At 37.1% G+C, this 11,882-nt stretch overlaps 2 protein-coding genes across 2 annotated transcripts; one reads left to right on the top strand and one right to left on the bottom strand.

Annotated features, from left to right (window-relative positions):
- Window positions 1–21: 21 nt before the first annotated feature.
- On the bottom strand, window positions 22–6,983 carry ube2na (ubiquitin-conjugating enzyme E2Na). Its single transcript, XM_055037962.1, has 4 exons — window positions 6,873–6,983; window positions 2,597–2,843; window positions 2,156–2,296; window positions 22–1,142 (listed from the first exon to the last, which is right to left on the bottom strand). The coding sequence occupies exons 1-4, from the start codon at window positions 6,900–6,902 to the stop codon at window positions 1,096–1,098; spliced, it is 465 nt and encodes a 154-aa protein (XP_054893937.1). The 5' UTR covers window positions 6,903–6,983; the 3' UTR covers window positions 22–1,095.
- Window positions 6,984–8,435: 1,452 nt separating this feature from the next.
- On the top strand, window positions 8,436–11,733 carry c1qtnf13 (C1q and TNF related 13). Its single transcript, XM_055037933.1, has 2 exons — window positions 8,436–8,512; window positions 10,260–11,733. The coding sequence occupies exons 1-2, from the start codon at window positions 8,482–8,484 to the stop codon at window positions 11,315–11,317; spliced, it is 1,089 nt and encodes a 362-aa protein (XP_054893908.1). The 5' UTR covers window positions 8,436–8,481; the 3' UTR covers window positions 11,318–11,733.
- Window positions 11,734–11,882: the final 149 nt, after the last annotated feature.

Below are 11,882 nucleotides of genomic sequence, written 5' to 3'. Positions count from 1 at the left end.
CCTTTAAGAATCACATATTTCTTTTTTTTTTATTATTAATCAACAGTTTATTTACAGAACATAAAAGTATGCATGTGAACAGTTTCATAGCATTTTGAGCAGCAAACTTGCTCCTCTTCAGAGTTATAATTATTTTACACATTGAACTGAACAGAGACCAATCACAACAGTTTGGAGTCAGAGCCGTTGCTCATGTTTGAGTTTGATCCATGGACAGGCCACCGACTCAGCGCCACCCAGGAAGCTCCCATCCCAACACCTGTTCCCATCACAACACAAGACATCTCGTGACTCAAGCGTAACCACTCCTTTGTGAAATAAATATTAATGGGAGCAGGGAAACAACTGAGCCTTGTTGACCCATAAAGGAAGAAAAAGTAAAAGTAGTTAGTTGAGAAAGAGCAGAAAACGTCATAAAAAAACAGTACTGTAATAACACACTGTATGTATGAAAAATAAAGAAAGGTCCACAATCTCCATCACTCACAGTTTTACCATCCAGAGGCTTACAGGGCATCCAAGTTAACACGGAGAGGTTGAAAGGTCAGTGGCAGGCTCAGTTTGGTTTTTAGTCCTATTACAGTGCAGCTAATGAAACCAGATGGCACCTAAAGCAGAAATCTACTCAAGACAAAGTCCTCTACGCGAGTGTATACAGTGGGCTAGTAGTTGTAGTTAGATGCTTTATTAAACAGCGACACAATAAAATAAAATTAAAAGCAACATAAAATAAAAAAGATACATCAACTTTCACATCTAGCCAACCTTTCATCCTCACTCAGTCCTCTAAAGCCACGTTCCCCCAGATATGCGGGACGCTAAGACACCCTCTCCTCCCGATTGGACAAAGAAAGCCAGGTGAGTCGATCTAAAACCGCTGCCCATGCATTTGAATAGTAGTAGTAGTGAGTTAGGACATAGACAAGTCATTCAGTACTAGTGTGCATTGAAATCACAGAATATCAGCAGTTGTTTTCACATATATATTTATATATAAAAAATAAAAGACCGTGTCCTTTAAATGCAAATGAAGCCAGGAGGAGGTCTTGGCAACAGATGAGTTGTGTTCACTTGTGATCCACCGGTGAGGATGCTTTACACTTCATTTTTGTTTCCAGCATAAAGCCTGGTCCATGTCTTGGCTGTAGAGAGGAAAATGTGAAGGATGGATTATAATTCAGCAACATTATTCCTTAAATTATCCCCAAACACTTTGAATAGGATTACATAAATGAAATATAATTCAGACCTTTGTACTTTTACATATTTTGTCAAACATTGCAATGTGTTTTTATTGGGATAATGCATGATAGATATATGAAGTAGCATACATTATTGCTATGGAAGACAAAGAATACCTGCTTCTCTCGCTCTCTTTTAAAAAAAAAATAAAAATCTGGAGTGTATTAAGAGCCAGTGTTGACAGAAGGCCAAAAGAGGTCATGTTTGCCAGAAACAGCGTATTTGATGTAGAAAAATATGTAGTAGAAAGTACATTTAAAACAGATACAAAACACATCCATAGTAAAATGATTGATCTATCCGTTCAATTCGCCTAATTATCTGTTCAATTCCACTAATTATGTTCTTTTGTAACACGAAGTGATCATTATCAGCAAATGCAAACCCAGTAGAAGTAAACTGGCATGACTTCAAATTTCTGGAATCTATAATAGCTCTTTAAAATGAGACAGACATGAGTTTTCAAGTAGGTGTGAAGTGGTGAGCAGGGCTGCATTAAAATCAATCTGCCAATCCATCTTGATTATGTAAGAACACAAAATGTGTGATGTGCTCTGAATCCAGGTTTGTAGAACTAGATTAAAGAAAAGCGCCTCTTAGTGGCCAGACTGCAGAATTGTTGAGCGGTCCAGCCTTTATGCGTGAGAAACATCTCTTTTCCAAAATGTTGTTTACATTCTAGTGTCAAAAATAGATAAAGATGGTAAACTGATACAAAAGGTTTATTTTATTCTCTGTCCGTAACGATAACACAACATTATCCCATATTAAATATATTTTAAAACTCGGTAAACAAAATTCATAACGTAGACTTGGAAATCACAATTTGTAGCTGAGCAAGAAAAGAAACATTTAAAATGAATAAAATCAATATTTGTTCATGGTCTAGCTTTGATGTTTTTAATAGCCTCACCTGTTTCTATGGCTTCAGCTTCATTGGACTTCCACTTCTCTGCAACATCATTCGCTAGGGGATCGTCAGGATTGGGTGCGCTTAGCAAAGCCTGGATAGATAGCAGGACTGTTCGAATCTGCAGAGCTGGTGACCATTTATCTGAAAATTTCAGAGAACAGTGAAACAAACATATTTAAGACACTTAACATATTAGTGGAGCAGCAGATGAACTAGTGATGCTCTGTACTGGTAGGATCAAACTTGAGTTATTTAAAATGTTTTGCTGGGAAGAAAGGAATTATTAAGTGAATATGAAACCAAATACTTTATTAAAGAAGAATTAATTTATCAAGAAGGTACATGGCTTTAAAAAGTGTAAAAAAAAAAACAACAAAAAAAAAAAGAAAAACTGCAAAGAAAAACTGCAAGTACCGAATAAGAGAAAAAGATTTGGTCTACCTTTCAAAATGTCCAGACATATCCTTCCCAGCTTGTCCACATTGGGATGATATATTTTGGTCATGAACCGTACTTTAGGAGCTGCCATGGGATATTCCTCTGGTAAAAAGAGTTCAAGTTTAAAAGTGCCTCCCTCAAACGGCGAGTCCTGAGGTCCAGCAATGACAACGTGAAAGTAGCGCGCATTGCCTTCGTCGGGCTCTGCCTTGATGCCTGGCACAGGCTCTGCAAGCAAGCGCTGGGTTTCCTGGATATGGGGGGGGAAAAAAAACAAAAAAAGACATTACCATACCTGAGCTGCTGACTGGTTATGACCCAAAACATAAAAATAAAAAAAAAACTGTGAATAATAAGTAAATTCAGCAGTCAATATATATGACTGGAATGCAGTGTTTTGACGCATGGGACTTGAAATATTACAGCCTACTAATAGTCTTGATAATCTTTTGAGACTGAAATATTGCAGACATTAAAAGTGCCATTTCAACTGTGTGTTTCATGCGGCTCTCCATTTCTAAGATGTGGTACAGATTGAGCAGTGGAAAACATTAAAGAGATGGGATTGTGCATATTTAAAGAAGTGAGGAACAAACTATTCATTCAGATGTCTGACATGCAATCATCAAACCAAAACTGTAAAATATGGGACAATCCCTACATTCAGATCCCCCTAAAATGAATGAACTTAAGTGCATATTTGTGGACTATTAAAAAAAGCCTGCATAGCATAACATGCATTACAGAGAAACCTAAAACTATTCACATAAAAGAGACTAAATCTCAGAAACTTCCTGCTTGCTTTCTGCATCTTTGTGAATTGTTACAATTGCTTTTCTTTGGTCAGATCACCAACGAGTTAATACTAAGCAAGTCTATAAAAACTGAGAATAGATTTTTTTAAAATAAGTTTTGATCAGGTCCACTGTCATATCACGCTGCAAAACGATCAGGCAGCATCAACCACCAATCTGCAGTCCCGGTTTTCAAGTTTCTTTATTACTACAGATGCCCCTCTTGGTTAACCTGCTGTGTACTTCCAATTTCAGAGGCATATTTGCAACAAAATCAGAATTATTTTCAACATGATTTGCATGACACATTAAAACTCTGATTTATTCTTCCTTAATAAAGCTTCCAGTCTGTTATTGTACAAAAGCATCTGCCATATTTACTATGGCTCTTTGGAACACGTTTAACTACAAAGGAAGAGTTAAAAAAATGGAAATATGAACCAATAAAGTCACAGCTAACACTTGCGACAGCAGTTTTTGCCATCTTTTTCCTCTGTGCAACTGTGAGTGAGATTCCTGAAATGTTTCAGATAACCCACAGACAAAACCATGCAGTGAAAACACAGACAGAAGAGGGGCTCCCTGTCCCAGTCACACGCTCAGGGGGCTCAAGGGCTCGGCCCAGTAAGTACTGTTCCCAGCCCTCCCATCTTTTCCCACCAACTTTAGGCAGTCGGTGCACTTCTTTACACACCTCTCAATCTTTTGCTATTCAGAGAAACGTTCCTTCTTCTAAAATAACTTTATTTGAAAAACTACAAAGAGTACAAAGTACTGAAAAAACAGAGACTGATAGTTTTGAAAAAACTTGTCTTTTAATGCCATATTTCTGCTGGAAACACAGAGATATTTAAATAAACACACTGAATAAGAGCTGTGTGCTTATTCAGTGTATTAGTCAATCTAAACTAATAAAATATGGCATTTTATCTGTGGGAACAAGTTTAGTATTAGAGAACAAAAAATGTTGTGAATGTGTCAAACATAAATAATTCTGCAAAAGAGCTGCATAGTCAAAGTGTGTTCCCTCATTTTAGCATTATTACTTTATAGTTTATCCATCATTAAATGCTATAGATTAATGCTGTCAAGTCAATAAAAATATTTCAACTGAGATATACCTTGTAGGCATCCAGACAACTATATATGTGTTAAATCAAAATGTTCCTTTGTACTCTGTGCTTCCAATGCCCTCTGTGACCTTTAGGCATCTTGGCTCTGAATCTTTGTCATGTGTGTAAATGTGCTGCTGGTAAACTGAAACCCAAATGGGATGCAAAATACAATACAGTGATACTTTGAAATTAATTCCTGCATTCAAAACAACCTTTTAGCATGTTGGATATACCTAACCAACTGGCTGTCAATTAAAAAAAAAGACCAGTCTTTAAAAAACAGTCAATAATTTATTTTGAAAAAATAAAAATAAATAAATAAAATATAAAACAATAGGGGGATTGAGAGCTGGGCAATAAGCCAATAATAAATATTGCAAAAAAAAAAAAAAAAAAAAAAACATGAATGCTCAGTAATTTTCCTGAACTCTGATCCAGAACTGAACATCATTCTGGGGGATGTAGGCAGAGGAAAGACTTTAGCCACTCAACCTCTAAAGCACAGGTGTTGAACTCCAGTCCTAGAGGGCCATCGTCCTGCAACTTTTAGATGTGCCTCTGCTGCACCACACTTGAATATAATAATTAGGTCATTAAGGCTCCGGAGAACTTATCTACACAAGAAGAAGAATGAAGCCATTTCATTCCAGTGTTTTGTACCTCAGGCACATCTAAATGCTGCAAGACAGTGACCCTTGAGGACTGGAGTTTGACACCCCTGCTTTAAAGGGTCAGCCAAGTATGGATAGTGGTGATATCAATTAACTCACTCACTCTCTAGTCACGTAGCAACAATCTGTTGAACAGTTTATTGCAGCAGCTGTTTGTAAAATGAAAAACTATGCCACAGAGAAACAGGAGAAAATGAGTACAACAGGCTTGAGAGGAATTTGTTGAATGAACAGGAATTATCACTTCACCAGTTTAGCAGTATTTCAGATATTTAAAACAAAAATTACTGAATAATTATTTGATATCTACTGATGTCAGTCAATATATTTAGGAGTTGACTGACCTCAGTAAACTCCAAAAGGACTGGACTCAGTAGTTGTGAAATAAATTTTCCCCAAAGTTGGCTGGTAAAACTAGATCAAAATCCAATAATGAACTTTTAATTACTTCACATCAAAACCCATAATCATTTCAATAAAATAGCTGGCAAGTAAAATATGTATTTTTGAATCCAGGACTTTAATGACGGGGAACAGACGTTAAGTAACTTTTATATGGCAGCAGCATCTCATCCTTAGTACTGTTGGTGACCTCTGGTTGATGCTCTGCTGTTTGTGTGGTGAGAATGTCTTAGTTTCACTACAGCACAGTTTGTAATATAGCTATAAATAATATCATGAGGGCTGTATTATTGGGAACAAACAGACAAAAAAAAATTCTTTCACAATAAAATTTCACATGACCTGAAATATGTAAAATAAAGCAGAATCAGACTGAAAGTTAATTTCAGAAAATAAAACAGAAGGAACCATCTTCCAACTGCTTATGACTTTCGACATCAACGCAGATAAAGAAAAATCCGCATTTTATTGAACTTTGCCCAAGGTGCAAGTAAACTCATGAACGCTGATCTATGTAAAAAGACAAAACAAAAACAAAACGAGCTGCAGCAGAAAGAACTTGAGAAAACCTGGTACGGATAAAGTCTGTAAATATAAATGCTTTTGCAAAATTATCCAGACCAGGACAATGATGAAACTCTGTGCTTTTCGATTTCTACAAAGAAATTCTGCCTATGACTTCGCTCAGTTTTTAGCAGCAGAGAATTCATTATTTCGAAATGATTCGTTTCATGATTAAGCTTCCATCTGACAGAAACGCACTCGTTGCATTATTAACTTCCAGCAGCAGTGAATCATAAATCCTTTGGACTGCAACACGATAAATAGTAGATTTACACTATAACATTTAATTAAATGGTTATTTACAGACATGGCTCGTTTCTACATTTATCTCGGTTATAAACTGGAGTCAGTTTGATGAATATGGATCATTTAAAAGTGATCGCTAAGAAGCTACTAAATAGCTAGCATAGTTAGCTAGCCGGCTTGCTCAGCAATCCTGTAAGCACAAAAAGAAAACTAGAAGCCACACCGAGATAAAGAAAAAATTACAATTAAAAATTTGAGCCAGGCCAACGGGATAATTGTCAGTAGTATTTATGTATTCATAGCCTCTAATAATCGCTGCTTCTGGGCACATTGAAGAAGCGGAAGTTACTTTCTGAAACCGACACTAGCTTAATCGGTGCTAATGCTGGAACACGAAGCTGTGCAGCAGACAGAGAAAAATTAGTTTAAATTATAGATTTCACATTTTAATAACCGAAGAAAACATTCTTCTGTTAAAAATAAGTACCTTAATAATCCTGCGGGGCAGTCCTGCCATTTTTCCTAAATGCGGGCTTCTAGCTCTCGGTGCCTCCTTCTCGCTGTAGCTGGCATTGACAGCAAACAGACCACTTCCGGGTTCCTGCGTGATGACGGCATAAGCAACAGGGCTCCTGGCTGCGTCAATATGGCGTGGCCCTATTTATTTAATGAATTAATTAATCAATTAATTAATTGTATTTATTAATTTTTTATTTATTTTTCTTCCACGAGGGACAAGGCTGTGAAAAAATGGAACTACCATAGAACTAGAATAGTTCACTATAAATACAAGAAAAATACGAATCAATAGAAAGATAAGTAAGGGATAAAAATTAAGACAAACAATTATTAAATGCAAATATTGTTAAAATACTGAAGGTGTGATATTAAAACTTTTATTTTACTTAAAAATAAGTAATGCTTGACCTCCTGCTCAATTAATTTTCCCCGGTGGGATCAATAAAGGTCTCATCTTGAAGCCTAAAAAAATGAAACTGGCATTTTTATTTTAAAAATGAGCTTTTGCTGCATGAAGCAGCTACAAACTGAAAATAAATTAATGTATTTTTCCAACATTCTAGTAAATACTTGCTTGAGGGGGCTGGTCATTTATGCAGTCACTTAGTTTGTGTATACATATTTTTATTTTTATAAATATTTTTTCACTTTTATATTATAGGATTTTTTTGTAATATTTTGTCAATACCAAATTTTGTGTATCAAAACTAATTAGTAAAAGTAACAAAAGGGTAAAACATCTAAGTGGTGAATCCTTTTAATAGGGACAGTAGGCTGTGTGTTTGTGCTTCAAACCCAACAGTGTGGACTAAGTGTAGACTAAAAGCAGTTCTGCAAAGAGAAAGACAAATATTACAAATCCTTGATGGCAGCTCTACCTCCATCCGGTGACACTATAGTTAAAGGTTTAAGGTTTAAGAAAGAGTATAGCTTTTTTTAATTTGAAATGTGCATTCTGTATTTACTCAGAGTATCTTTGTCTGAAAAAACAAAATAATAGTAATGGAGCAAATACTTTCTAACAGCATTGAATGCTCCTGTTGTTCCTGCTATAATCTACTAACTCGTATTTCATTTTGTGTTTTTGACCAAGAGCATTAGCCTTTGGAGACAAATTTTCACAAAGGTTATTATTATTAAATATTATTGTATCACATCAAAATAATATTTTTTTGCATTCCAATGTCAGAACATTACCTTCTTTCACTGATATGTTGGCATTTTCATTCATTTTCTATTTGCAGATTCTACCAATGTCTTTTGAGAAGTCGTAAGAGTTGGAGTCTTGCATTAGCTCTACATGTGGAAGACCAAACAATGATGACTTAGACTTAACAACTCTGGAAGCAAACAAGTCTGCAGAGTTCAGCTGTTTTTTTGGGGTTTTTTGGTTTTTTTTTTTTTTTTTTTTGTACACATACAGGCATCATAGTAGCTGTAGATCAGAGGGAGGATCGGAGCTCCTCCTTCCACAATTTCTGCCTGAACAAAATCTTTGTTCCACTGGGTGTCAGTTACATTAACAGACCAACAAACGCACAGTAACTTGAACAGACCCGACTCAGACCAAGTCCAGCATGCAATTTCTGTGCCAATTTACCTCAGCAGGTGGGTTTATTACTTTGGTTTAATCTTCAGATGGTGACACGTTCACTAATTCTTTTGCTATTTATGATTGCAATTGTGTAAAAATAAGTTTTTTTTAAAAGGTGTACAGTAGATTCCTTTATACTGATGATTTGTTCTAAAATTTGCATAAGTTTGTTGCAAACATGTTTCTGTCATCTGACTGTGTTTGCACGGTATTTTACAGTAGCGTTTAATAGATGAACATTTTTTCAAACATAAGGACAAAAAGTCTCAGAAGAGCATCCTCAGATGTTTGCTGTTATTAGACGAGGACATATTTTATTAAATTATTTACTTTTGCTTGTTATTTTGCACATTTGTCTTGCATTTTCCAGTACAGAATTACTAGTCACTTAAAATGTATGTTATAAAGCACAATGCATACATGTGCTAGAATTGTAATACTCAAGATGGATCTTAATTTTGGTATTGTCTGGTCTCAGGTTCAGGTCTTTTCTCAAATACTAATCTTAGTTTTCAGTAATTCATCTCTTTAGTTTATCCCAAATACCTTCAAATTGTCCAACAATTGTTGGTGGGGTTATTGTCAACTTTAATTTCCTATTTTTAGTAAATGTAAGGACACAGAGAAGTAAATACAGAAAAATATACATCAATTACTGAACAAATGCTGAACAAATATTTTGAAAAGTAAAATAAATTGAAACCAACTTAGCGTTCAAAATGTAAAAAAAGAAAATATTCATTCACTGATTAAAAAGTTATTTACCCCTACCACTTACTCGCACATCAAAGTCATACTCATGTTTTCATTTGCTGTCCTAACTTGGTGAAGTCTTTGAAATTTTCCATTGTTCAACATACACAGGAACACATGAACCAGCGCCTAATGCAGGCCTTTTTTTTTTTTTGCCAGTGCACAAGCAGAACAGAAACATCAGTCGCATTACAGGCACTGTTGGTCACATAGACCGCTCTGAATTTGTGTCAACAATGTGGCCAGACTTCCTTATCATCTTTTAATTCAAATACAGGATAAGATCAGAGTGACCAGTATATGGTGAACGACTAAACTTATCCTGGGCAGCTATTTGAGATGTAGCATAAAAAGTTCTCTTGTAGACTTCTTGTTGTGCACTCACAATCACACATCTTTCATCACAAAATTTAACTGTGGCTAAACTAAAATATGTAACATTGTAACAGTACAACAAAAAGAGAGAAGCACTTCTTTTTAAAGAATAAAAAAACAGGACTTTATGTAGTGAAAAACCTAAAATTGTCACTAAACTTCTGGTAATTTTAAGCAGACTGACTTTCTTGCAGTCTTCCAAAGCGATGTTGTTTCGTAGTTTTTCTATTTTTCTGAAGGTCTTTTAGGCTTTTGGCTGCTTTCTCACTATGTTTCTGTCCATTACTTGATCATTGTACACTATGGCTAAAAAAAGAAGAAAAATTGATAAGTGGAGAACAAAGGAAGAAGAAAATATGTTGTGATTTGAAGAGTAAGGGGTTGAAGATGAATAATAAAATGACAGCATATAACTGGTAGATAAACTGTCTATGAAGCTTCTGCTGATGTTCCTCTCACTGAAATCCAATGTGCTAAAATGGTAGTACTCAACAATGATATGAATAGAAAATATATTCACATGTAATTGGATTATTCCTTTATTCAGAGACAATGCAAATGTTCCTCTCAGACATTCTTGTGTTCCCCAATGTGTAATTTGACAATATTATCTGGTATTTTTATTGTTTTCAGCTTCCTGCAGGTCTCATTCACACTTGGCATGTTTTTTCATCATTATCCTGTGCTCTGGAGGAGTTTCATCCCTTTACGGGCCTGCTGTGGCGACAGGCCTCGGTTCTGCTTTCTCTGCCGCGCAGACCAGCAGCGTGGTGGGAGGCAAGCAGAAAGCAGTGACTTTCAACAAGCTCATGGTCAACACCGGAAGGGACTTCAATCCAGACACCGGGCGCTTCCGCTGCCGCATCCCCGGGGCTTATTATTTCTCCTTTTCTGTGGGGAAGTTCCCCAGTAAGCTGCTCTCTGTCATCCTGGTGAAGAATGGGGAGGAGGTGCAAGCCATTGCTTATGATGACTACCGCAGGATCGGCAGGAAAGTGCAAAGCCAGAGTGTGATGATCAGTTTGAAGGAAATGGACACTGTGTGGCTGCTTTTGCAGCAGAACCCCCAATATGCCGTATATAGCAATGCTGGCCCTTACATCACCTTCTCTGGTTATCTGGTCTACCCGAAGCTCCAGCCAACCACTTACCTCAGCAACCACCTCTCCTCACCAGCTCTGTATTTTCCCGATTGCCCACCTCAGGCTGAACCCCAGAGCGCAGGTCAAGCGGCAGAGCAGCCGCAGTCAGCCTTCTCAGTGGCTCGGACATCCACGTTCATGGGTCAGAGTGACGGCCACCACAACAAGCCTCCCCTGACCTTTGACGTGGAGTACGTCAACATTGGGGGCCACTTTAACAAAACCTCAGGCCTGTTCACCTGCCACTTCCCTGGAGTGTACTTCTTTGCTTTCACTGTGGGGAAGCACCCTCGTAAGGCCGTCTCTGTGAAGCTGATGACCGGGAGCGGGCAGGTGCAGGCCATGGTGTTCGACGAGGATACGTCCAAGAGGAGAGAGATGCAGAGTCAGAGCTTAATGCTGCAGCTCAACAGTGGGGAAACGGTGTGGCTGTACAGCCAGCAGGACAAGCGCTACGCCGTGTACAGCAACCAAGGGAGATACACCACCTTCTCCGGCTTCCTGGTCTATCCGTCTGCAGAAACAACGGCAGACAGAACCGGCCTGTAAACAGCTCTGCCATTAATTCATTTGGTAGTAAACTGCTGGTTCTGTTGTTAGAGTAAGTAATTTAACATAACTTGAGTTTGTAGAGTTTGCTTTGGTTCCACATGTTGCATTTTCTTCTGGATTAATCCACCAGATGGTGCTATGAGACAGAGTCATGGAACCTGCCCAGCAGATTCCGTCACTTGAAAATGCAATTTTCTCCAGTCTTTAAAATAAAATCGTTTTTTGTTTTTCCAACATTTGCTACTTAGGTTCTTTGCATTTAGAAGAAATGAAACAGTGCTTTCTATTCATAGAAAAGTGATTGTTGTGTGGTCAGAATATAAATATAAATTATGTATATTTTAATAAAACTGCTCACTTAAAAACACAACATACCATATTGTTTCTTTCAGGGTTTTAGGAAAATAAATACTAAATGAACAAAGGCTGGGAGATTTGCAAGTGAGATAGGACAGCGTAGAGATGCATGCCGCTGCTTATGGAGAAGAATTAGAATGACAGATGGCATCAGATCTCTGACAGTCTCAAATGTGGATGAAATCACTGGATTTGCTCCTTCTCT

Source organism: Poeciliopsis prolifica, unplaced genomic scaffold, assembly GCF_027474105.1.
Source record: "Poeciliopsis prolifica strain line A6 unplaced genomic scaffold, Auburn_PproV2 SCAFFOLD001, whole genome shotgun sequence".
Lineage (NCBI taxonomy): Eukaryota > Metazoa > Chordata > Actinopteri > Cyprinodontiformes > Poeciliidae > Poeciliopsis > Poeciliopsis prolifica.
This window is presented reverse-complemented; position numbering and strand designations above follow the sequence as displayed.